Genomic DNA, 27,568 nt, shown 5'->3' with positions numbered 1-27,568 from the left:
GCTTGGTTATTTTTCTTAATTTGCCAGTTTTCAAAATAATGAATTGCTTCCCTAGCATAATCTGAAAGTGACCAATGAGATTTTTTAAAACATAACTAAGAATTCATGGACTCAAACAAATTGAATGGGTTTTAGTTCATTGTATTTATTATCATTATTTATGCTCAAATTGTCTCATTTGACTAAGTGGGGGCACCCTTCAAGTTGTCTCCTGAGTTCTTTTAACATGATTCTAACAGTCTTTTGATGGTTTCTTTGCCCTAGACTTGGAATCTGCCATCTCTGCTCCTCTTAAGGGAGCTATTTTTGTTTTGGAATATTTAAGTATATCCAAGTCTTTTTTTACCCAAGGTTTTGTTTCATTAGCAGGTTTAGCAAAGCTATTTTAGGGGATTCCTTAATCTGTCAACACATGGGAAAAAGAAGATTCTTCCTTTATAAATAAAAATTTTGTTTTCATGGTACAGTTGATTAGGCAAATCAATAAGCTTTGAAAATTTACTTGAGTAAATATAAGAAAAGAACCATGTCATCATCATGGGCTGGTGCAGGGAGATTCTAGCGTTTGTAATCTTTGGTGAACCTCAGGAGTGAGTGTTACTGTGGTGAGAGCTTTGTAATAAGTGCTGCAGTAAAGGTTGGCTGTTCACCAGGAGACATCAAAAGATGGCAAATGAAGTTATGCCTGGCATAGTTGCTCTTTCCTGATAATTAGAGCTAATATATATGTATGAAACATGTCACCCAAATTTGGGAGATACAGTGGCAATTTCAGTGAGAAATCACAGGCTCATTAAGGATTGTGTTTTGGTTATCTACTGTTATGTAATAAACTATGTACATCAAAACTTAGAGGCTTAAAACAGGAATTCATTTTGCTCACAATTTTGTGGATTAGGAATTTGGGAAGAGTCAGCCTGGGTGGTTTATCCCTTAGCCATGTGCTACTATCAGGGTTGGCTGAGTTGGAGGATTCACTTCCAGATGGTTTGTTAGGTGCCGTGGGGATCCTTAGTTTCCTCACCTCCCAACCCGGTGGCTCATTTTTCTCAGACTGCGTCACAGGGCTATGACTTAGGTAGCTGGCTCTTGAGAAACAAGTTAACAGAAGCTATAAGGCTGGTTAAGCCATTATTAGAACTGGTGCAGTGTTACTTTGCCACGTTCTGTTGGTTAAAGCAGTCACAAGACCCATACAGATTTAAAGGGATAGGGAAATGAACTCAGTCTCTTGATGGGGAAGTGGCAAGTTCACACTGACAGAGCAAAAATGATGGGCAATATTGTTGTGGCCATCTGTAGAAAACACAATCTGTAGTCCATAATTAGAAAGATGTTCCTGTTACTTTTTAAGAGTTTTTAAAGTTATACTAGACTTTGTTTAATGAAAAAAAATATAAAGACTAACAAGTACCAATCAATACCCAACAAAGAACAATTTATTTAACCAAAATTAAGCTCTGGAAATTTTTTTAAATCCCAATCTCATACCAGAGTTCCTCATGGAATCTCTTCCCATCACCAAACCAGAATAAAGAAGGATTATGGTTCATATACATAAAGCAATGAATTGTTACTTAGCAATATGGGGGTGGGGGACGCAAAAGTAGCTTTACAGTTATGAGTACATGAAACACAGTTTATTCTTGCATTATTATTAATTATTGTATTATTTTCTATACAGAGAACTGTAAACCTACTTTTGTCCTACCCTGTATATATCGTTATCACTTTGCCATGTTATGGGGAAAACAAAAATAGATGGAATGACCTTCATTTTGAAGCTTAGTTTCACTGTAGGGAGCTAGGACATTGACAATGGAAAGTTGGAAAGTTACGCAGTGTAAAAGATAAAAAAATGAGGATGGTGTGTCAATACAAGTGCTATCTGAGGTATGTAGCCTAGTAAAATAATTAATGAAGTGATTAAGCAAATAATTCCTATAGAAATTCAGAAGATAAAGAAATCAGCCTAGATATAGTAATCAGTATTGACCCAGTAGAGAAAAAAATGCAACTTGAGGTGAGGCCGCTGGGGTGGGTTAGGATTTAGGACTCTACCTCCAGTGATGACTTTCTACATTGTAGCACATTCTAGATGTTTGATAATGTGGTAAAGAGAAGACCTAGTTTCAGGAAATGGAAGAAGGCTAATTGCATGTTGTTTCTAGCTTGAAATATATCACCCACCTCCCTCTCACTCCAGTTTCTCATAACTGTACAGGTCCAGTTGTCACTAGCTTTACAGAACTTGCTCGTAATACTAAGAGACCTTGATATTAAGCTAACATGTTTTATCAGAAAGAATATTAAGTGTTTAATGAAAGTGTTTAATTTGATTACAGTTTACTCTTATTTGAGCATATAGACATATAGTGAACTCTGGAATAGTTTAGAACAGGAGCTTTCTGCATGCTCTTTGGAGCCTGTTCAGTGCCTCAGAGAAAAGGGTCAATGCTGCAGAGGTCTGGACTCTGGCTGCCCTACTCCCACCTTCAACCTCTCCAAATACACATCTCAATCAGGTTCCAGATAAGATTTCGATTGCAAAAATATTTCATGGTTTAAAAAGTCTTCAAATGATTGCCTTAGAATTTAAAACAACGAATCGGGTTTTTGAGAGGCATTCGTGGGAAGTGAAGCTTTCAGATACTGTGCTTTTATGACAGTTCTGGTGCTAGCTATAGACCAAATTTTAAAATTGTTTGTGGCTGAAATATTTTTATTATTTTTTGTGGACAAACTTATTGGGAAAAGTTCTGATGTTGTTTCTAGGCATTTGTTTTCTTCTTGGCATATTCATGGCTAATTTAACAATTTTGAGATCTTTTTATCATAAAATAGCAATAGCAAAATTATATATATATCTTCTAAATATCAGAGACTAATTGGTTTCCAGTTAGAATCTTCTAGTAATTTTGTGTGTGTTTGTTTTTATTTCTTATGCAGTTGAGGAAGATTGGGGGTGGGGGCTTTGGAGAAATTTACGATGCCTTGGACATGCTTACCAGGGAAAATGTTGCACTGAAGGTAGAATCAGCTCAACAACCAAAACAAGTTCTGAAAATGGAGGTTGCTGTATTGAAAAAACTACAAGGTAAGTTGCTTTGTATGATATACCAAACAATTTATAATTCATTGTTTTCTTTCTGAACTTCAGTTACATTCTCTATTAATTGAATATTCTGGTGTCAGATTTGTATAAACATGCTGAGAATTTTTCTCTTGGAAATTTTATTACTAGCTAGTAATAGTAGAAATACTGATTTCGTAGAATAATTGGACTTTGGCAGTTGGTTTTCATGGTGAGTAGGAATGAAAGAGAGTGAATTACCAGAAACATTTTGTTTTAGAAAGTGTTTTCATAAATCTGTTATGGTAAAATTTGCCTTAAAAAGCAACCACCACCAGACATATATAACTCTGAGTTGTTTCTACTCATATCTTTGGATGTTAAACGTGCTTTAATCACATGACGGAAACTGCTTTCAAATCACACTGCAGGATGGAATGGAAATAATGCTATTTGTTTTATGTTGATTTCATTAATTTCAGTTTCATAAAATAACTCATCCTGGTCCCATCTTTATTTTTGAGGTCCCTTTACTACTTGGATTCCTATTTTTTTTACTACAAGGATAAATAATTTTTTTTCTGATATCAGTCCAGTGATTTAAACTCTGAATATATTGCTAGTTTATATTCATCTTTGCATTTTCAGCTTACTGACATATGATATGGTATTTAAATGTTGTATCTGAATCAAAATTAAATAGGAGTGATTAGCACATTAAGTGATCTTGTTAAGCTGTAGAAGGTTTGATGTTGTTATGAGACATTCATTAGTATCTAAAGGAATTTAGTACTAATATGTAAGGCAAAGGAAGTTGCTGTAATTTTTTTAGTGGAAGTAATTGTTGTTGGTAGAAATAGCAAGGACAAAATTCTGTATAGCCTAGACCCTCAAATTTATGGCTGTATGGTTTTTTGGGTAAATATGGTCTCTTTGTGAACCCCTAATGTTTGGAATCTAGTTAATTACTTTTTATTAAGTTAATGAAATGTGTATTATGTGTTCTGGCAATGTCTATTCTTTTCATTTTGCCCTTTGCCTTAAGCTTTCTGATCATCCAAGTTTCTCTACTGAATGGTTCGTTTGATTAGAACATGATGCTAATAAAATTATAGGTCTGTTTAATAGTTATTTTTAGTTCAAACTTAGTTCTCCTGAAACATGGGAAATCAGAAAGACAGTGGATATGCTCCCATTGTCACTCTAGAAAAAAATGGGTAATTGAAGAAGGAAGAATAGGGAAAAAGTTGGCACTCTCTTTTTCTGACATTCTCTTTTCTCCCTACTTCTTTTGAGCGGTTCTCAGCTCAGTAACAAAGCAGCTACAAAGGGGTGCAGCTGGAGCTACTAGCTACTTCTTTTTGAGGTCACCAATCTTTGGAGATCTGTTTTACTTTCAGCCAAGCTTATGAGGGTATGTCAGCATCAACTTGGCCTGGACAACCTCACCTGTCTTTCTCCTACTCTTCCTAAGGAGATGTGTTCAGGTGAGGCAGGATACAACTTTGTAGCCCTTTTAGTAGGTTCTTCTGCCTGTTTTGACCATGTTTTACTTAGGATTCTAAGTGATAAAACATGAAGATCAGTTTAGTACCTTTAATGGATGAATTAGAGACCCATGGATGCTGTCTCTCTTTTCCTTCTATTTTATCTTTCATACTATTACCTAACATGTTTTTCCTATCTGCTTATAGCCACATGACATCCTATTCCTCAGAATGCTTCACTTTAAAAAAAAATTAATAGATTTTTATCTTCTGGTCTGTATTTCAATGAGGCAGCCCTTGACTTTCTGTTCTTGGCTTCCTAAGTATGCCTTCTGTATACTTATGCCTCATAACTTCTTTTTGTTGAGCGTGCTTTGGAATCTAGACCCTTTTGAGCACATTTTTATAGGGATGGACTGCTTTTGTCTTCCATTTGGCATAAATGACTTCTTACTCAGTGACCCCAACAAAAAGGATAAGTATTTAAGGGAAAGGTATATAACAGAGGCAAACCCTTTATAGGATTGGTTGGTTTTAAATGGATAAATTTTTGATAGCTAGTATAAGGATTTTTTTAAAATGTCTAAATTTTTTTTATCCTTACCCGAGGACATTTTTCCATTTTTTTATTCAGATAGAGTGGGAGGGAGAGAGAGGAAGAGAGGGGGAGAGAAACATCATCGTGAAATGGACACATCAAGTGGCCGCCACCCGCACGACCCAACCAGGGCCGGGTACAAACTGCAACCGTGGTACATGCCTTTAGCGGGAACTGAACCCTGGTCCCTCCGGACCGCAGGCCAACGCTCCAGCTGCTGAGCCAGTCTGGCCAGGGCAGGATTTGTTTCTTTATAAGATAAAGAGATACTCTTTGATGAATTTAGCCCTAATTCTAAATTTTGTTACTTTTAAAAAATCAATCCCCTTTTGCAAAATTCTCATAGTATCTTTCCCTAGATTCCCTTAGTTCTCAATTTTCTCTCTGTTTTTCCTGTACTTAACAACTCTAGATTTCTTCTGGTCATACATAACTCTAATTACAAGTGTGTTCCTTTCTCATTGGTCCTAAATTGTGAAGGCCTTAGCATTTTACTTCATCTTTTCTTCTGAATGACCTTCCCCATACTACTATATTGGATTACTCTCTGTTCAAAGCTCTCTGAACTATTCTGGATGTATCCTACAATTCTCTATTGAATCAAGCTAAACTCCTACGTTGTACTTGGTTTTTACAGATGTATTTGAATATTTTAGTTACTTCTAAAACTAAACCATTTGTATATAGGCCTATTAGTACTTATCCTATACTCAGTTATTATTCTCTAAAGTATCCCTAGTAAATAGAACCATAAAACTTATTAAGCTTTTTCTTTTATTAATATTATTGTTCAGACATACACCTCTATATACTCATGTATTTATGTTTCTTCCTTCTCTCCATTTGTGACTATACTAGCTTCAAACCTTTGTTTTTCCATTTATTAGCTTTGAAACTTTGTGCAAAGGGGATTATTGGCTCCATAGTCTGTTAGATTCTTTATTCTTTCTTCTCTCCCATCTTAAATAAATGTTTTATAGTAACTTTCTCCCTATCTTCACTTCTCCATTTTCATGATCTCTTGAGCTGTATCTCACCATACCACTTTATTTATTTTTTCCTCTTTCTTTATTTTCCTTTTTTTATTTTCACCATACCACTTAAAAAATAAATATAGTTTTATGTGCAGTGTTGTTGTAAGAGGAAAAAAATATTCTGTCCTATGATTTTAACTTTGATCACTAGTAATTCTGCAGTACTTCAGAAACCTACCATCAGTATTTTTTAAAAAGTTATGGTTCCATTACAATCTTAATAAAATTTGATAACGTGTAGAATCCTGCAAGTGAGATAGGCAAATTTAAATTTGATTTTTCCTTTTTTTTTTTTTTTTATTATGAAAAATTTCAGTCAGAACATTCACATATTCAATACTCAGCTTCAATAAGTATTTGGTCAATCTTGTTACATATATATATATATATATATATATTTTATCCTCACCTGAGGACATTTTTTGATATTTTGTTCAGATAGAGTGGGGGGCGTGGAGGGAGAGAGAGAAACATCGACGTGAAAGGGACACATCGAGGGGTGCCACCCACACGACCCAACCAGGGCCGGGACAAACTGCAACCGAGGTACGTGCCCTTAGCAGGAACTGAACCCTGGTCTCTCCAGACCACAGGCCGACACTCTAACCGCTGAGCCAAACCGGCCAGGGCTATATTTTACTCCTTTAACATTTTCTCCTACCATGTTAGAGTATTTATTTATTTATATTTATTTTTTTATTCTCACCCGAGGACATTTTTTCCATTTTTTGTTCAGGTATAGTGGGAGGGAGAGAGGAAGAGAGAGAAAGAGAGAAACATCGACGTGAAAGGGACACATCGAGTGGCTGCCACCCGCACGACCAACCAGGGCCAGGGACCAACTGCAACTGAGGTACGTGCCCTTAGCGGGAACCAAACCCAGGTCTCTCTGGACCGCAGGCTGATGCTCTAACCGGTGAACCAAACCGGCCAGGGCTATTTATTTTATTTTTTTATCCTTACCCGAGGACATTTTTCCATTTTTTGTTCAGATAGAGTGGGAGGGAGAGAGAGAAACATCAACGTGAAAGGGACACATCGAGGGGCTGCCACCCGCATAACCAACCAGGGCCGGGGACAAACTGCAACCGAGGTGCACGCTCTTAGTGGGAACCAAACCCGGGTCTCTCTGGACCGCAGGCCAACACTCTAACCACTGAGCCATACCGGCCAGGGCCATGTTAGAGTATTGAAAAAGAAATCCTAGATATATATCATCTATAATTACATCAGCATATATCTCTAATAGATAAGGGCTCCTTTCTTATAAAAGAAGAAAATATTCTTTATTTTATAGAGTCATGAAGATTAGACAAGATTGAGGAATTTGTGGGTTTCAGGTAGCAGGTATTTGGAGATATATCAGAATTTGACAGATGTTACTTTGCCTATGAGAGCTTTGTTGATTTTGTGAATCCATTAAATTGTATCTGTTGGAACATAGACTATCTTAGCCACTTACCCTCACACACATAAAAAAATAAATAGTATGAGAACATATTAGAGGTAGTTTATGTTAAACTTTAAGAAAATTTGGGGGATGTTTATTATTGAAAAAGCGAAGTAATAAGGCTGTGGAAACACTTAAGGTGACCAGTTTTAAGAATGGATTAGAGGACTTAATTGGAGAGGAAGCCCATGTTCCAGTTTTTCTTTAACCTTAGTTTTTAGAACGATTTTAGATTTACAGAAAAAATGAGCAGAAAGTACAGACTTCCCATTTTCCCTCCCACCCCAGCTTCTGTTATTAACATCTTGCATTAGTGTGGTGCATATGTTACAGTTGGTGAACCAATATTGATACATTGTTTTTAACTGAAGTCATAATTTACATTAAGGGACTCTTTTTTTAATAACAAACACAATAGTCTTAAACACCTAACAAAATTATTTCTCAATGCCATCTAAAATATAGCCACTGTTTAATTTTTTACAGTGTCTCAAAATTATCCTTTTATGGTTGACTTGTTTAAATCAAGATTCATATACACAGTAGGTACATTGCCTTTGGTTGATATATCTGTTAAGTCTCTCTTAACCTATAAGAGCTCCCCCTCCCAAACTTTTTTTCCTTTTTGGTGAGGGTGGGGAGCTTGCCATTTATTTATTGAAGTTCTTAGTTTGATAGAATAGTCCAAATTCTGGATTTGGCCAGTTGCATCCATGTAATATTTTTTAGCATGTTCCTCTGTTCTCAATGTTTTCTGTGAACTGGTAGTTAGATCTGGAGGTTTGCTGAGATTTATGTTATTTGTTGGCAAGAGTATATTGTCTAGATCCACTGTTTCCAAAGGAGTTACAAAATAGTGATGTTTCTTTTTTCATTCCTTCCAAATTTCTGAACTGGAATTATTCTGCAAAGCAGAACTTGATTTCATCAGCTGTTTGTTCCCTCTGAAATATAGTTACTATAAGAAGGGCAGGATAAAGTCCTGATTTTTCTTCCCCTTTATTTACCGATTTTCAGAATAATGAGTTGAGCCTATATGTGACCAGTGAGGTTTTTTTTGTTTTGAGTATCACTATGAGGTCATGGATTTTTATGTATTTGTCTTTGGTTAGTATAAGCCCTTTTAACTTGGCTGCTGTGTCCTTCTGATATAACTTCAGTGTTCTTTGATATCATTCTTGCTTTCTGGCACAGCACATGTTTCAGGTATTCCTTGAACTTTCCCTGTGCTGTGGTTGGAATCAAAAACCCTGTTCCTCCAAGAAGCCCAGTTCTGTGTATTGGGGAAACATTTGAGACCACAATATGGGCACCACGGCCACTAATTGTTAATGGACCAAACACACTTTTCTCAACAGGTTTTAGTAAGTTATAGATTTTGCCTGGTTTCTTCTTCTTTTTGTTTTTTTTATCCTTACCCGAGGAGAATTTTGAATTTATCTTCAGATAGAGTGGGAGGGACAGAGGGAAGAAGAGAGAGAGAAACATTGATGTGAGAGAGACACATCGAGTGGTTGCCACCCACATGACCCCAGTGGGGCCGGGGACAAACAGCAACCGAGGTACGTGCCCTTAGTGGTAACCAAACCTGGGACTCTCTGGTCTGTGGGCTGACACTCTAACCACTGAGCAAAACCGGCCAGGGCTGCCTGGTTTATTCTTTTTTTTTTAAAACATTTTATTTTATTTTTTTCCTTTATTGATTTTAGAGAGAGAGGAAGTGAGAGGGAGAGAGAGAGAGAGAAACATCAATGAGAGAGAACATCGATTGGCTGCCTCCTGCATACCCTCCACTAGGGATCAGGCCCACAACCTGGGCATATGTCCTGACCGGGAATCAAACTAGTGACCTCTTGGTGCATGGGTCAACGCTCAACCACTAAGCCACACCAGCCGGACTGCCTGGTTTATTCTTATGTGGACTTTTCAACTTGCTTGAAATGTTTATTTTATTTTAAAAATACATTTGTGTTCTCTTTTAAATTGCAAGCTTCTTAAATGGCAAAAATTATAAGCATTTAAACAACATTTATTTTATGCTCCATGGCAAAATGATAGCACAAAGTAGCTTTGTATTTGGTGATAGCACACATTTGTAAATGGAGATGTGGGAAAATAGGATAATAATTCTTCTGTTTCTGATTATTATTTTCATATTGTTCATTGTTTTTATAATAAGAAAAAAATATTGTGGTTCTGGAGTAGTTTATTAAAGAGTACTATAAATTCTAGTTGACAAAATCTCCTTTGGATGACTAGGGCTTAGATTCTCAAAACCGTATTACATATAGAGATTCAACTCTCCGTTGTTATAAAAGGTAATCATTTGAATCTTCCAGAAAATTTCTCTCTCCCCTTCCTTTCTTTCTCAAATCAATAAACATATCTTTGGGTGAGGATTTAAAAAAAAGTTTATGGCCCTGGCCGGTTTGGCTCAGCGGTTAGAACGTCGGCCTGCGGTCCTGGGAGACCCGGGTTCGGTTCCCGCTAAGGGCATGTACCTCGGTTGCAGTTTGTCCCCGGCCCTGGTTGGTCGTGCGGGTGGCAGCCACTCGATGTGTTCCTTTCGCGTCGATGTTTCTCTCTCTCTCTCCCTTCCTCTCTCTCCCTCTCACTCTACCTGAACAAAAAATGGAAAAATGTCCTCGGGTGAGGATAAAAAAAAAAAAAAAAAGATCATCGACCTGCAGACCAGAGAGTCCCGGGTTCGGTTCCTGCAAAGGGCATGTAACTCAGTTGCAGTTTGTCCCTGGCCCTGGTTGGGGTCGTGTGGGTGGCAACCACTCCATATGTCTCTCTCACATTGATGTTTCTCTCTCTCTCTTCCTCTCTCCCTCCTGCTCTATATGATGATAAATGCAAAAAAAGGGGGATGGGGAGTTTATGGTATTAAAAAATCACTACTTAAGTCATTGAATGGCTAGAAAGTTGTCCTGCCTTTCTGTTCTATTTTAGCTCTTTATCTCATGTTGTGAATGAACAGCAAATCTTATCTCTTGTGTTCTTTCAAAGTACCAACTTAAGTAAAACTGAGGTTTTTCTCTTTATATATTTTATTATCTTGGATGAGAAGGAAATTAATTAAAGGTTTATTTAATTATTTAAAAATTGTTATCTTTGCCCTGGCTGATTTAGTTCAGTTAGAGCGTCGGCCTGTGGACCAAAGTCGTGGGTTGCATTCCAGTTAAGGGCAAATACCTCGGTTGCAGTTCCGTCCCCAGCCCTGGTTGGGGTTGTGCAGGAGGCAAGCAATCGATTTGTCTCTCTCACAACAGTGTTTCTCTCTCTCTCGTCCTCCCACTCTATCTGAAGATAAATGGAAAAAAAAATATTCTCAGGTGAGAATTAAAAAAAAAGTATCCTTAATCTAAAAGCAAGTGAGGATCGGATCCTATTAATATCAAGAAATAAAAGAATAAATGCCAATGTTTATAACCAGATAGTTTTATTATTCTCAGTTGAAGTAGAGGAATTAATTTTTCTTGTGTCAGGGATCAAACCTGCAACTTAGGTACATATTCTTGACTGGGAATCAAACCTGCAATTCTTTGGTGCATGGGCCAAGGCTCTAACCACTGAACCACAGTGGCCAGGGCTTTAGGGACTTCTTTTTACCCTGAAATATTGGTCCTGGGTTTTGTTTTTGTTTTTGTTTTTGTTTTTGCCTTGGAGACTGAAGAGCACAGCTCTGAGGAGTTTGGGAAGAAGGGGTACTATTACAGAAGACCAACTGCACCTCTTTTGCCTTGCCTACTTGAAGTCTCCAGCTATTGCTGTGAAGTAAGAGTACTCCTTTTCCCTTGTCATAAGAATGGAAGAGATATGTAATTTCTTCCCAGTATAGAAAACTGTCTATGAAAGTTATCTAAAGTTGCTTGCCCTTGTTAAGGTCCATCTGTTTCATCAAAGGGTGTTACAAGATCTCTGATTACTCCTGTGGGAGAGCATAGTGGTCAAACTCTGGGATATAAAAGGTTAGGGATAAACCCTTACCCCTTCATTGTATCCTTTAACTTGTCATCTGCCCTTTTGTTTTTTTATCCTGTGCATTTTTCCCCCTAAAGTAATTTTGCTTGCCCTAGTTAAGGTTTATCTGTTTCATAAAAGAGTGTTAGGAGATCTCTGAGAACTTTATTTGTTCAGTATGTTCATTTTAACATTTACCTAGTTGGGAGATTTAACATCTGCCAGTCTATTCATTACTCTATTTGGGTTTAGAATGACACATAGGAACTAGAATAGGTCTAGATTATTTTAAGGAGCGGAGATCCATTTCCTTGAAATAGAATATTATATATATGTGTGTGCTTTTATATGTACATACACACATATATTTATATGTGCTTTATATGCACAAAGAAAGTCTGGAATCATACAGAACTCAAGAAGCCATTGGGAATGGTTATGTTTGGGTATTGAAATTAGAGGTACCAGGAAAGGAAAGGATCTTTTCCTTTTTCCTTTTATTACTCTTTGGTGCTTAAGAAATTGAAAAGAATAATGCAAACATTTCTTTTATAGTAAAAATCCATCCTTACCCTTTATCTTCTCTTAATTTCTAAATGCTTGAAGATACATGGTAAATTAGTGTAATGTAATGTAATTAAAATGCTATTTGGGGTTGTGAACTTTATAAATGGTTGGTAATATCTTATTTGTGGGGATATCTATAGCAGTGTTTGAGTACTACTGTATGGTAGGAACAGTGCTACTGAATGCTATGCTCATTCATACTTTTAAAAAATCTTATATATTATCTAATGCATGTATAAGACCTTCCTCCATTTTGTTAAAAATCCTTTTAAGGCTGTAAATGTTCACAGTAAAACATTTAAAAATCAAACAGCAGAATAAAGTAAAAAATAAGTTTCCTTTCTTAGCCCCTCATTCTCCTGAAATTTAACCAGTTACTGGTTTCTTATGTTTTTTCCAGAAACATTCAATACATATTCTAAATCTATGTATCCACACTTATGTAATCATATGATTATATATGCACACACATATAACCATATCATTTTGTCATGTATGTCATATGTATGTCATTATATATGTATTACATATATAATTATATGATTGTATGTGTGTATAAAATCTTCCCTTGCCCTGGCCAGTGTGGCTCAGTTGGTTGAAGCGTCGTCCCATGCACTGAAATGTTGTGGATTTGATTCCTGGTCAAGGCACATAACTAGGGTGCCAATTAGATACCTGGTCGGGTCTCATATGGGAGGCAACTGATTCATGTATCTCTCTCATATTGATATTTTTCTCTCTCCTTCTCCCTCTCCACTTCCTCTCCCTCCAAAATCAATAATAATAATAATAATAATAATAAAATCTCCCTCCCTTACCCATATCCCCCAACATGTGGAATCATGCTTGACATATACTATTCTGCAACTTTATGTGACCCCTTAGATTCAGACAGTAAGATTCACTTTCTGTACACCTTTGTGTTCTGCAGCAGGAGTGTTCCTTTAAATATATAGATTAGATCATGTCACTCACCCACCTTTGCTAAAATATTTCATGGTCTTCCTTTTCTCAGGTAAAGTCGACCCACCTTAACATGGCATATTTCCAGTTCCTAAACAATTTATGGCCTCTTATCTGCTGCTTCCTCTGTCTTATGCTTTTTTCTTTTTTAAAAAATTTATGCTCTGGTTGGTTTGGCTCAGCAGTTAGAGTTTCGACCCGAGGACCGAATGGTTGCGGGTTCAATTCCCAGTCAGGGGCATGTACCTGGGTTGCAAGTTTGATTCCTGGCCCCAGTCAGGGTTGTGCAGAAGGTAATCAATCGATGTCGCTCTCTCTCTCACATTGATGTGTTTCTCCCTCTTCCTCCCTCTAAAAATCAGTGGAAAAATATCTTCATGTGAGGATTAATAACAACAACAAAAATTTATAACAGGCTAGTATTTACAGTGGTCCCTCGCCACTTCGTGCTTTGATTTTCACGGCTTTACTTCAAATACTATTTGAAAAACCTGTGATAGAGTGAAGCCGCGAAAGTCAAAGTGTGAAGTGGCGAGGGATGACTGTGTATAAAGAATCCTACTTCGCCAAAATTCATTTATTGCAGTAGAGTCTGGAAATGATTAACCGTGATAAACGAGGGCCAACTGTATAAAAATTCATGGGTAAAATAAGACTTAAAGAAATAAAGTTGCTTTGGCCAGTGTGGTTCAGGTAGAGCACTGGCCCAAGCACTGAAGTGCCTCAGGTTCGATTCCCAGTCAAGGGCACATACCTAGGTTACAGGTTTGATCCCTGGCCCCAGTCGGGGCAAGTTCGGGAGGCAACCAGTCTCTCTCTTCCTCTCTCTCTCTGTCTCTTTCACCTCCCTCTCTCTCCCCCTCCCTCCTTCTCTTCCACTCTCTCTAAAAAAAAATTAATGGAAAAAATATTCTCAGATGAGGAGTAACAACAACAACAAAAGAAATAAAGCAAAGTGCAGTTAAGAACTTCACTTGTTTTCCTAAGCATATAATATCCAAAACTATGTATGCTTTAAAAAAATGTGATTCTACTAGTTTGCCTGTTCCTTTTTACTCAGTAAGGTTGTTACAGAATTTATTTATTTTTCATTTTTCATTTATAATAAAAATTATACAAATAGTTTAATCAATCAATTCTTCAAAATTTATTATGAAAAACAGCAGTCCAGGTTCTGGTTCCAGATAAGATGGAGTAAGCATACTTCACCCTGTTTCTCCCACTGAATACAGCTGTAAAACCTGGACAGAATGCTTGGAGTGGCTATTTGAGGACTCTGAAAAATAAATAGTAGGAGGCAGATTGGGGAAGAAGACCAGAATTCAGAGTACCAGTGAACTGGCGGTGAGTTTACCATTTTTTTCTTCCAGAATGCCCCCGCCTGAACTTAACATATCCTGAAACTTGGAAGTGAACATTATTAACATGGACAGAAAAAGCACCAGGAGAACTCCTCTAATTCTGACTGAAGGAGCAGGAAAGGGGTTTCCTAATACTCAGAGAAGATGTTTCTTTTTTCTTCTTTTTTTCCCTTTTTTTCATTCTCTTGCACCGTAGGCCTCAAGCAGTCCTTGGTAGTGGTTGCGGTGGTCTCAACAGGAGCAGGCAGGAGCCTAAATCTCAGAGGGAGGGGAACCTTCCTCTCAAATTGAAGGAGCTGTGGTCTTAAGAGAGTGGAGCAAATTCCATTGATTTTTCTTCTCCCTCTACTCTTCTATTGCTTACTCTGGGCCCTGACTTCTGGAAGTACGTAGCAGAGTGTGGTTAATGAAGCCCAGCTTTCTGTTGGAAGGCTGAGAAAGGGGAGCCCTAGGGAACCAGAAGATTGCAGGGAAACCACTTAAAGTTGCTTATGGACTGCTGAGTGGATTTCCAAGCTGTGCATTTATGAGCCTGATTTTAAACAGCATAAATAAACCTTGAGGATGGAATTATGGGATAGACCACCCCCCAAACTCTAAACTGGATACTTCATAGGACAGTTATGGAATACATAACTGAACTGAAATTAGAAATACAACCCACAGAAGACATGTCAGAACTTGAAGTGTGAATTCAACTGGGTCAACTACTAGCTTAAAAAAACAACACACACATTCTCAGTGGACTTAAATAAGACCTAGAGTCTTATTATTATTAATATTATTAATTAATATTATTAATAACATAATATTCCAAATGTCCAGAATATAATCTAGAATTACTCAGCTTAAAAAAGAATCAGAAAAAATCTGAACTCTTGGGAAAAGACAACACAGATCTCAATGCCAAGATCACACAAATGTTAAAATTATCTTAAAGACTTTTAAAATCAGCTATAATCACCATGTTTCAGAAATGGGCAGGGACATAAAAAGTCTTAGCAAAGAAATAGAAGATATAAAGAACTAAATGTTCCAGAAATGAGTGGGAAGATTAAAAAGAAATCCAAAACTCAGCAAAGAAATAGAAGATATAAAGAACTAAATGGAAACTTTAGAACTGAGAAATAACAATCATGGAAATAAAAAACGTACTAGATGGGCTAGTAGCAGAGTGGACATGACAGATAAGTCAGTGAACTTGAGAATAGATCAATAGAAATGATCCTGTGGGTAACTTTAAAAAATAAAATAACAACATACATCTTCTGCTGCACTTAAGCCAAAAATATATTGTACAACTGATTGAAAGAAAGAAATGATCCACTTGGAACAACAAAAAAAGAAGGTTAAAAATAAATAAGTAGTCTTAAGGATTTATGAGACTATCATAAGGTCTAACATTTGTGCCATCAGATACCCAGAATGAAAAGAGAATGCGTATGTTGCAGTAAAAATATTCAAAGAAATAATGGCATACTGATTGGAAAGGAAGAAATAAAACTGCCCCTGTTTGCAGATGGCATGATTGTCTACTTAGATAATCCCAAGGAATCCACAAAAAATTTCTGGAATAAATGAGTTTAGCAAGTGATTCAAGGTCAACCCACAAAAAAGCATCATATTTCTATATACTAGTGATAAACAATTGAAATTTGAATTTAAAAAAATTTACAGTAGCTCCCCAAAATGAAATACTTAGGTTTAAAGTTAATAAAATATGTATCTCGGTGCTGAAGACTGTGAACCCTGATTAAAAATGATCATAGAAGATTTAAAAACTTTTTTTTTTCTTTTATTGGTTTTAGTGAGAGAGGAAGGGAAAGAGAGATAGAAACATCATTGAGAGAAAACATCAGTTGGCCACTTCCTGCATCCCCCTCACTGAGGATTGGTCCCACAACCGGGGCATGTGGCCTGACCTGGAATCAAAGCAGTGACCTCTTGGTGCATGGGTCGACACTCAACCACTGAGCCACACAGGTCGGGCTCAAAGAAGATTTAAATGGAGACGCATGTCATGTTCATGAATTAGAAGATTCACTTTAGTAAAGATGTTCATTCTCCTCAGATTGATCTATACATTCAGCACATTACCAGTAAATATCCCAATAGTACTCTTTGTAGTTATAGAGAAACTGATTCTAAAACTTTTAGGTCCAAGGACCTAGAATACCCAGAACAATTTTGAAAAAGAAAAATGTTGGAAAAATCAAACTGCATGATTTTAAAACTCAGTACAAAGTTACATAATCATATACATACATAATGTGGTATTAGCAAAGAGATGGACATATAGATTAATGGAATAGAATAGTGATTTCTGAAATAGAACCACACCAATATGGCCAGTAATTTTTACAAAGTTTCTAAGTGAAAGAAAAAGTATTTTCATAAAGTGGCATTGGAACATTGGCCATTCACATACAAAAATAATACACCTTGATCTAAACCCATACATTATACAAAAATGAGCTTAAAATCTACCACATGTCTATGTGTGAAATACAAAGCTATCCAGCTTTTAGAAGAAAAATATTTATATGATGGAATTTCCTTTGATGGTTATCTAGAATGAAGAGTTTGGATACTTCCTTCTGCTTTCTTTCTTTTTTCTGCCCCTGGTGAGTTAATTAGAACCTAAGGGATTGCTAGATGGGCTTTCTCATGAGAGCTGGAAGGAGACTTTGCATTTTAGATTTCCTTGGTGGAATTATCTTTCCTGGGGACTTAGTGTAGAGGACACATCTTCCCTCTTTTTGTATCACTGTCAAGTTAACTCAGTCAAGTTCCAAGCTTAATGATGCATTTTAATTCACGTAATCTATTGATTTCTCTGTAATGCTTACTCTTTGTTCTTATAAGTTATCATATGATCTTCTATTGTCTATATTAGTCTTACAATATGTTCATTTTTTTCAACAAGATCATAATTCTTTGAGAACAGGGCCTAGCTTTATATTTTTCTATCTCCCATGGTATAGATATTTCATGAGTTGTTATTGTTTGCATTGGTGTGATTCCTTTGTTTGTTGTTGGTGGGGAGTAGGTAAATATAAGGAGTAAATGACAGATGGGTAAGGAAACTAACACTGCTTTTGTGGTATCCTTATCAGGATGGTATCCCATCTTTATAGAATCTCAGTGTTTGCTAATTTGTTTTGTTTGCTTGTTTTTAATTTTTTTCCCCTTTATTGATTTGAGAGAGAGAGGAAGTGAGAGGGAGAGAGAGAGAGAAACATCAATGAGAGAAAGCATTGATTGGCCGCCTCCTACATGCCCACACTGGGGATTGGGACCACAGCATGGGCATGTGTCCTGACCAGGAATCAAACTGGCGACCTCTTGGTGCTTGGGTCGACGCTCAACCACTGAGCCACACTGGCTAGACTTGTTTTATTTTTTAATTAAAAAAATATTTTTCTTTATTTTATTTTAATTAATTAATTTATTTATTTTTAATTCTCACCCAAGGATATTTTCCCATTTATTTTCAGATAGAGTGGAAAGGAGAGAGGAGAGAGAGAGAAACATTTATGTGAGAGAGACACATATATTGGTTACCTCCCGCACAACCCCAACCAGGGCTGGGGATAAACCGCTACCAAGGTATATGCCCTTGGCCGGAATCAAACCTGTGACTCTTTGGTCCACAGACCAATGCTCTAGCTGCTGAGCCAGGGCTCTTTATTGACTTTAGAGAGAGGAAGGGAGAGGGAGAGAGAGAGAGAAACGTCAATGAGAGAGAACATCAATTGGCTGCGCCTCCTATATGCTCCCCACTGGGGATTTGCCTCACAACCTGGGCATGTGCCCTGACTGGGAATTGACCCAGTGATCTCTTGGTACATAGGTTGATGCACAATTTACTGAGCCACACTGGCCAGGGCTGTGTTTGCTAATTTGTAAATGACCTCAAATTTGTTCTTTGAATTCTAGAGCATTGCCATTAGTGGATTTTGGATTCTTTCAGCTCATCTTTTCACTTTAATGCTAAATGGCTTTATAATTTAAAACAAAAAATGATTGATGCCCTTTTATGATTGTTTTACTTTCCTCTAGGCAGTAAGTCATGTAAAATGATGTCTAGTGCATGACATTGTTACTCATTATTATTTAATACTGGAATGTAGACCACTATACCCTGACCTGCCATAGTTTTAAGCTCTTGATTTGAAAGCAAGAGTAGTAGAGGCTCATCTGAAATTGTAAGAACAAAAAGATTCATTAGGTTATAAGCATTTAGTTGAGAATACAGCATAGCTATTCCTTAAAAAAAAAAGACTGTGCTTTAGAGAAAGATTTATCACTGCTTGCCTTAGATGAATAGAAATTCTTTTTTATATCACAGTTAAAATCTCTAACTAGCAAAGTGCTACCTTGCTATAACATCCATAGATATTATCTATCTAAATTAAGCCTACTTTTTATTGTCTTTTTTGGGTATAGATAGCATTGATTATTTCTCTTTTGCACAGAACTTGATGACCACAAGCATTCGCTCTTGGGTTAGAGTGGTATTTTGAGTGGTTGGAAAAGATCTGGCTTGTACATTCAGGATTTCTTTTTATCTTTTAGAAGATTTCTTAAATGTAAGAGAGACAAACAGAAAGGTAAAATTGACTTGTTGCTATATTTCCATCCTATATTTTCTTATGGTCAACAACCTATATGACTCCAGCAATCAGTGCTACCTTGCTGACTTCTCATCTTTTTCTAGTTCTCTCTGTGTTACCAGACTCAATTACTTTTATTTGTCTCCAGGGAACTCTTACGTTAATTGTCTTGTTTATTTTTTCCCCTTCAGGGCCTTGCTAGGTGACCAACTTGCCAGTATCTGAAAATCTAATCCTGAGTATTAATTGGTTGATATTACTCCCTACAGGGATATTTAGATTTGAGAAGATGAGGTTGAGGGAAATAATGTGAGCAAAAAGAACAAAAAGTAGAACATTTGAGAGGAAGAATGGAAAAAAAAACAGAAAACAAATACAGTCCTGCCGGTGTGGCTCAGTGGATTTACGTCAGTCCCATGGACTGAGAGGTCCAGGTTTGATTCCCAGTCAGGGCACATGCCCGGGTTGTGGTCTTGATCCCTGGTGGGGTTGTGCAGGAGGCAGCCAGTTGATGTTTCTCTCTCACATTTATGTTTCTATCTCTCTCTCTGTTTCTCTCTATAAAAAAATCAATAAAAAAGAATTGATCACAAAAAAAGGAAATCTAAACAATCAACTGATAAAAAAGATGCTCACTGTCACTAGTAATGAGAGAAATGCAAATTATAGCATAACACCAATTCATACCCATCAGATTGGGAAAAAATAGTCTGACAATATTAAGTGTTGGTGAGCATAGAGAAATGAGAACTCCTCTGTGTCCCAATAAATAGAAGTATAAATTGGTACAACCACTTTGGGAAGTAATTTGTATCTATCATATAATGATGATGCTAACAACCATTTATCAAACTTTCTTTTTTTTTTTAAATCCTCATCCGAGGATATTTTTCCATTTATCTTCAGATAGAGTGGGAGGGAGGGAAAGAAGGAGAGAGAGAAAGACATTGATGTAAGAGGGACACATCGATTGGTTGCCTCTCACATGACCCCAACCAGGGCCGGGGTCTGAACTGCAACTGAGGTACGTGCCCTTGCCTGGAATTGAACCCGTGGCTCTTTGGTCCACGAACTGATGCTCTAACTGCTGAGCCAAACCAGCCAGGGCCATGTATCACATTTTCTGTGCCAGGCATAGTTTTTATTTTTTGCTTTTTTTAAAAATTCTCACCCAAGAATGTATTTTTTTACTGATTAGAGAGAGAGAGGAAGGGGGGAGGGTGAAAGAGATAGAAACATCATTGTGAGAGAGAAATATTGATTGGTTGCCTCCCATTATGCACCCCGAGTGGAGATTGAACCCACAACCTGGGTATGTGCCCTCACAGGGAATCGAACCCATGACCCTTCTGGGGTATGGGATGACACTCCAACCAGCTGAACCACCTGGCCAGGCTGTGCCTGGTATTGTTTTAAGTGTGTTTCAAAAATATTATTTGAGCCCTGGCCAGTTTGGCTCAGCGGTTAGAGCATCGGCTTGAGGTCCAGAGAGACCCGGGTTTGGTTCTCGCTAAGGGCACGTACCTCACTTGCAGTTTGTCCTGGCCCTGGTTGGGTCGTGCGGGTGGCAACCACTCGATGTGTCCCTTTCACGTCGATGCTTCTTTCTCTTTCTTTCCTTAGTTCTCTAAAAAATCAATAAAAACATATTTTTAAAAGTATTACCTGATTTAATTCTTACCATAACTTTAACCTCATTGTATAGTTAGGAAAATTGAGACACGATTTTTAACCTAGATCTGTCTTATTCCAAAATAGTGCTCATTATCACTATTATTATTATTTTTAATGATAATAATAGGGAGCATATATTGAGCACTTCCTATGTGCCACACAGTATTTTAAGTATTACACATACTTTGGCTGATTTCATCTTTTCAATAACCCTTTGAGGTAAGTGCTGTTGTTACTTCTTGTGTGGCTTGTAGAGATTAAATAACAAGATAACAAGTGAAAAAGCTGATACTTAATTCGAGTACTCTTGAGCAAAAGCAGTTTCCCTCCACACCAAACTGAAAGTTCCGGAGGTGGGATAGGCTTTAGGCATATTTTGATCTGGATTCTGACTCTTTTTTCTCCCAGTTTTATTGAGATAGAATTGACATATAACTTTATAATTGTTTAAGTTGTACAACATAATGATTTGATATGTGTGTATATTGCAAAATGATTACCATAATTTTGTTAACATCCATAACTTCACATAGTTATAATTTTTTTCTTATGATGAGAACTTTTAGGATCTACTGTCTTAGCAACTTTCAAATATACTATTTAGTATTGCTAATTAAAGTCACCATGCTGGTCCTGGCCTGTTTGGCTCAGGGATTAGATCGTTTGCCCGTGTGCTAGAGAGTCCCGGGTTCAGTTCCCGCTAAGGGCACGTACCTTGGTTGCAGTTTGTCCCTGGCCCCTGTAGGGGTTGTGTGGGTGGCAACCAGTCAATGTGTCTCTCACATTCATGTTTCTCTCTCTCTCTCTTCCTCCCACTCCATCCGAAGATAAATGCAAAAAAATGTGCTCAGGGATAAAAAAATAAAAATAAATAAAATCACCATGCTGTACATTATATTCCCAGGACTTATTTACTTTACAACTGGAAGTTTGTATCTTTTGACCACCTTCACCCATTTCCCCACTGTTCCCTCACACCCCACTCTGGCAGCCACCAATAATCATATTCTCTATTTGGGGAGTTTTTTTTTTTTTTAGATTCTACATATAAGTGAAATTATACAATATTTCTCTTTTTCTGTCTTATTTCACTTAGCATAATACTTTCACGATCCATCCATGTTGTCACAAATGGAAGGGTGTCCTTATTTTTTTATGGCTGCATAAGAGGGTTTATTTTTTATGACTGCATAATAATTGTGTGTGTGTGTATCATGCTTGCTTTCTTTTTTTTTTAATTCCTCAAGGATTTTTTTCCATTTATCATCAGATAGAGTGGGAGGGAGGGAGAGAGAGAGAGACAGAGAGAACTATCGATGTGATAGAGCCACATCGACTGGTTGCCTCCTGCACGACCTGACCAGTGCCAGGGACAAACCACAACCAAGATACGTGCCCTTGGCCAGAATCAAACCCATGACTCATTGGTCCACGGGCTGATGCTCTAACTGCTGAGCCAAACCTGCCAAGGCTATCATGCTTTCTTTATCCATTCATCTGTCAATGGACACTTAGGTTGTTTCTGTGTTTTGGCTATTTTAAATAATGCTGCATTGAATGTGAGGTGCAACTATCTCTTTGAGATAGTGATTTTGTTTCCTTTGGTGATATATATATATATATTTTCTTATGATGAGAAAACAAACAAACAAACATATATATATCTCCAGAAGGGGATTTGCTGGATCGTATGTTAGTTCTATTTTTAATTTTTTAAGGAACCTCCATACTGTTTTCCATAGTAGCTGCACCAATTTACTTTCCCACCAATAGTGCACAAGGGTTCCCTTTTCTCTACATCCTCCTAGTACTTGTTATTTCTTGTCTTTTTTAAAAAATTTTTTTATTTATTAATTTGTTTTTGTTACAGATGTTTTTCATTTTCCCCCCATTGACACCCTCCTCCCCTTCCCCTAGCCCCATCCCCAGCTTTGTTGGCTATGTTCATTGGTCATGCATACATGCATGTAAGTTCTGTGGTTTATCTCTTCCCCCACAAACCTCACCTCCTCTGAGGCTTATTCGTCTGTACCCCACCTCTATGTCTCTAGGTTAATTTTGTTCAGCAGTTTGTTTAGTTCATTGTATTCCACAAATAGTGAGATCATATGATATTTGTCTTTGTCTGCTTGGCTTGTTTCACTTAGCATAATACTCTCCAGGCCTTTTTTATAATGGCCATTCTAATAGGTGTGAGATGATATCTCACTATGGTTTTGATTTGCATTTCCTTGATGATTAAGGATGTTGAACAGCTTTTCATATACCTGTTGGCCATTTGTAGCTTCTTTGGAAAAATACCTATTCAGGTCCTCTGTCCATTTTGGGGGATTTTTTTTTTTTTGCTATTGAAATATATGAGTTATTTATATATTTTGGATATTAACCCCTTATTAGATATATAATTTGCAGATATTTTCTCCCATTCAGTAGGTTGCCTTTCATTTTGTTGATGGTTTCCTTTGATGTACAGAAGCCTTTTATTTTATTTTATTTTTGTTTGTGTATGCTTTGTTTTATTGGAAACTCATTCATTCAAGAAACATTTACAAAGTGCCTACACCAAGCCATTTCTAAACATGAACAAGATATATTTCCCCACCTTCCACAGGCTCTTGAGAGCAGTCCACCTGGCCCAGTTGTGTGGGTGCTTGGTTGGCAGCACTTCTGGGCAGGTGTGCAGAAAAAGCCTTTTAATTTGGTGTAGTCCCACCTCTTTATTTTTGCTTTTGTTACCTTTACCTTTGATGTCAAATCAAAAATGTCATTGCCAAGACCTGTTTCAAGTAGCTTACCCTCTTATGGTTTCTTCTGAGTTTAATGGTTTTTCTCTTTAAAACAAATCTCATAATTATCATATGAAAATATTGAGTTTTCCTCTGACTAAAATAGTCCTGAAACATTTATACTTATGAGAGTAATGTCACACATTGATTTTCTTAGGTTTTTGAATATCTAGTTTTCTTCTCATTATCAAATTGATATCTATAGCAAAGAGAAATTTCTAGATTACTCTGACTTAGAGCAATTAATGTCCAACCTTGGGCTTGGGAGGGGATCAAGTCCATTGAGACAGTAGATACATAATTGAGGAAGATCATTTTTTAAGAGAAATTTGGGTGCTGTTAGTAAGGGAGAATGAATACTGGATAGATGATTAAGTAAATGCCTTGTAAATATGTCATCTTATTTAATTTTCTCAGTAGCTCTTCTGACAAAACTGAAACTTGCTTAAGGTCCCATAATTATTAAATGGCAGAATTGAGATTTAACTCTTAAGTCAGTGTTGTTGTTTTTTCCTTTCTACTGGGCTTGTGTCTTCTTCAAAGAAAAATAATAGGTTGGCATGTATGGTGTATGGCAGCGGTTTTCAACCTGTGGGTCGCGACTCCTTTGGGGGTCGAACAACCCTTTCACAGGGGTCGCCTAAGACATAACAGTAGCAAAATTACAGTTATGAAGTAGCAATGAAAATAATTTTATGGTTGGGGGTTACCACAACATGAGGAACTGTATTAAAGGGTTGCGGCATTAGGAAGGTTGAGAACCACTGGTAGGGCATTAATGAACCAACCTTCTAAAAGATTTCAAAGTGATTTCTGTAGATTCAAAAGTTATGGGGTGTAGTTTAAGCAGTGGTTAGAAAGAACTTTATATCAGTAAATGCCTATATTAAGAAGCCAGAAAGATCACCAATAAATAATCTAACCTTTCACCACATGACTCTAGAAAGAGAAGAGCAAATTAAACATAAAGCAAGCAGGGGAAGGAAATAATAAAGATTACAGGAAATTAATAAATTGAGAATAGAAAAACAGTGGGGGAAAAAACAAAAACAAAAATTGGTTCTTTGAAAAATGAATAAAATTGCCCTGGCTGGTTTATCTCAGAGATTAGAGTGGCAGCCCGCTGACTGAAGGGTTGCGGGTTTGATTCCTCGTCAAGGGCGCATACTTGGATTGCAGGTTTGATCCCCAGCCATGGTTGGAGTTGTGTGGGAGGCAACTAATCATTATCTCTCTCTCACATCGATGTTTCTTGTTTCTCTTTCTTTCTCCCTCCCTCCCACTCTCTCTAAAAAAGTCAATGAAAGAATATCTTAGGGTGAGGATTAACAACAACAAAAAATGAACAAATTGACAAACCTTTAGCTAGACAGACCAAGAAAAAAGACTCAAATTACTAGAATTAGAAATTAGAACATCAGCATCCTCATGGACTAATAAGATCCCTTTGTATCTCTCCTTAAATTTACAAGTCAGACATCTATAATTCAACAAAGGTTCCCCTGCTTAACTCACAAACATGCCCAAGAGATCCATGAATCAGTACATCTGAAGGTGGGTGTAGTCGAATGTGTAGAGGAGTGAAGGCTAAGAGGGGCAGAAGGAGCATCTGTGCCCAAGAATCCTGCTCCTTTCCCTCCAGCATTGAGTCAGATACCAGTAGTAGCTGCAGCACAATGATGCCAGCAGTCTTAAGGAACAAGGTAGCAGTGCTGATGGCTCACAAACCCAGCTCCCCCTTACTCCCAACAGGGTGTTGGTTCCTGGAGGTTGAGAGGACCTGGACACAGAGGGGACACCCACCACTCTGGTCACCCAGACACCAGATTCCACTACTGCAGAGGCCCCCATTCCCCCAGTGCTGAACCACTAGTGCTGGTAAAACAAAAACTTGTGTTATAGCACCATCTACTGGAAAACAAAAGAAAGACCTCTATCAACCTGCTGAATTGTTAAGATCAAAATGGTGTCTAAACAACAAAAGAGTTCATTACCTCAAATTCACAGGCAGGGAACAATCCATCAAGTTCTGTGAAACAACCAAGGTAACATGGTAACAGAAAGAAAATGACAGGTCTCCAGAAACCAAAGTCATGAAAGACTGATTTAAATGACAGAGAACTCAAGATTTTAGTCATGAAGAAACTCCACAAGATACAAAAAAACTCAGAAAGGCAGTTCAGTGAGCTCAGGAATAAAATTATTGAATAAAAGGAGTACTTTGCCAAAGAGATTGAAATGATAAAACAGAACCAAACAGAAATTCTGGAGCTGAAGGAATGAAAGAATGGACAACATCTCTACTGATCTTTCAGAAATAAAAAGTATTATAATAAGGAAATACTATAGACTACATGGCAACAAATTTAATAACTTACATGAAGTGGACAAATTCCTAGAAAGACATAAACTATGGAAACTGACTTATGAAGAAATAGAAAATCTAAATAGACATATAACAGGTAAAGAGATAAAATTTATAATAATAATAAAAAACACCCACCCACTGTGGGAAGTCCAGGTCTGGATGGCTTCACTGGTGAATTCTAACAAGCATGTAAAGGGAAATTAATACCATTTTTTAAAACAAACTCTTCCAAAAAAAAAAAAATAGAAAAGGAGGGGATGCATTTCTATTTGTTCTATGAGGCCAGTGCTACTCTGATATCAAAACTAGGCAAGGACATAAGAAGAAAAGAAGACTACAAATCAATGTCTCTTATGAGTATAGATGCAAAAATCCTCAGCAAAACACTAGCAAACAGAATTCAGCTACTTATGAAAAGGTTTTTTCACCATGACTAAGTGGGATTTATCTGGAATTCCAGGTTGGATCAAAATTTGAAAATCAATTAATATAATGCATTATTTCAATCGAAAAAATTATTTAAAAACCTCATGGTTGAACATCGACCCATGCACCAAGAGGTTGCCCAGTTCGATTCCTTGTCAGGGCAATGCCCAGGTTGTGGGCCCGATCCCCAGTGGGGAGCATGCAGGAGGCAGCCAATTGATGTGCTCTCTCATCAGTGTCTCTCTCTCTCCCTATCCCTTTCTCTCTCTCTAAAGTCAGTAAGGAAAAATTAAAAAAAAAAAAAACAAATAAAAAACTCATGATTATGTCAATAGAAGACCCATTTAATAAAATCCAGTACCCCATCATGATAAAAATACTAAACAAACTTAGGAATAGAAAGGAACTTCTTTATCCTGATAATGGGTATCTATAGAAAAGTGACCTACAGTTAATATGGTAAAATACTGACTCTTTTTACCAAATATAAGGAACATGACAAGGATTTCTGCTCTTGCCACTTCTGTTCAAGTCAAGAAAATGAAATAAAATACTCCCAGATTGGAAAGAAGTAAAACTATCTCTAGTTGCAGATGACATGATCTTATATATAGAAAATTCTAGGAAATCCACTAAAAAAATTATTAGAACTTATAAACAAGTTCAGCAGGTTGCCAGATATAAGATAAATGTACAAAAATCACTTACATTACTAGACTCTGGCAATGACAATCCAAAAATGAAATTAACAAGACAATTCAATTTATAATAGCATCAAAAAGAATAAAATATGTAGGAGTAAATTTAACAAAAGAAGTGAAAAACTTATTTTCTGAAAATTATAAAACATAGTTGAAAAAATACATAACTAAATACATGGAACGATGTGTTTGTAATTGGAAGATAATATTGAATACAATTCCTACCAAAATCCCAGCTGGCTGCTAATGGACAAGCTGATTCTAAAATTAATATGGAATTACAAGGGACCCCAGATAATTAAAACAGTTTTGAAAAAGAACAACCAAGTTGGAGTATGACACTTTCTGAATTCAAAATTTATTATTGAGTGGTTGTAATCAAGACATGGTCGTACTGGCATAAGGATAGAATTATAGATCAATGGAATAGAATTGAAAATCCAGAAATTAGTTGTCACATGTGGTCAATTGATTTTTGATAAGAGTGCCAAAGGAATT

General features: G+C 36.9%; 1 protein-coding gene across 8 annotated transcripts in view; it reads left to right on the top strand.

Annotated features, from left to right (window-relative positions):
- Positions 1 to 27,568, top strand: part of TTBK2 (tau tubulin kinase 2) — a 170,361-nt gene that overhangs the window by 41,529 nt on the left and 101,264 nt on the right. For 3 of the 8 annotated variants that reach the window (XM_036261809.1, XM_036261819.1, XM_036261799.1), the window contains one exon: positions 2,950 to 3,097. In XM_036261809.1, the coding sequence (XP_036117702.1) occupies positions 2,950 to 3,097 (148 nt within the window). Of the gene's footprint in view, positions 1 to 2,949; positions 3,098 to 11,314; positions 11,423 to 14,301; positions 14,483 to 27,568 lie in introns of those variants that run through there. The other 5 variants (XM_036261851.1, XM_036261827.1, XM_036261836.1 and 2 more) reach the window with 4 other exon arrangements.

Source organism: Molossus molossus, unplaced genomic scaffold, assembly GCF_014108415.1.
Source record: "Molossus molossus isolate mMolMol1 unplaced genomic scaffold, mMolMol1.p scaffold_m16_p_1, whole genome shotgun sequence".
Lineage (NCBI taxonomy): Eukaryota > Metazoa > Chordata > Mammalia > Chiroptera > Molossidae > Molossus > Molossus molossus.
The sequence above is the reverse complement of the archived record's forward strand: the minus strand, read 5'-3'. Positions and strand labels throughout refer to the sequence as shown.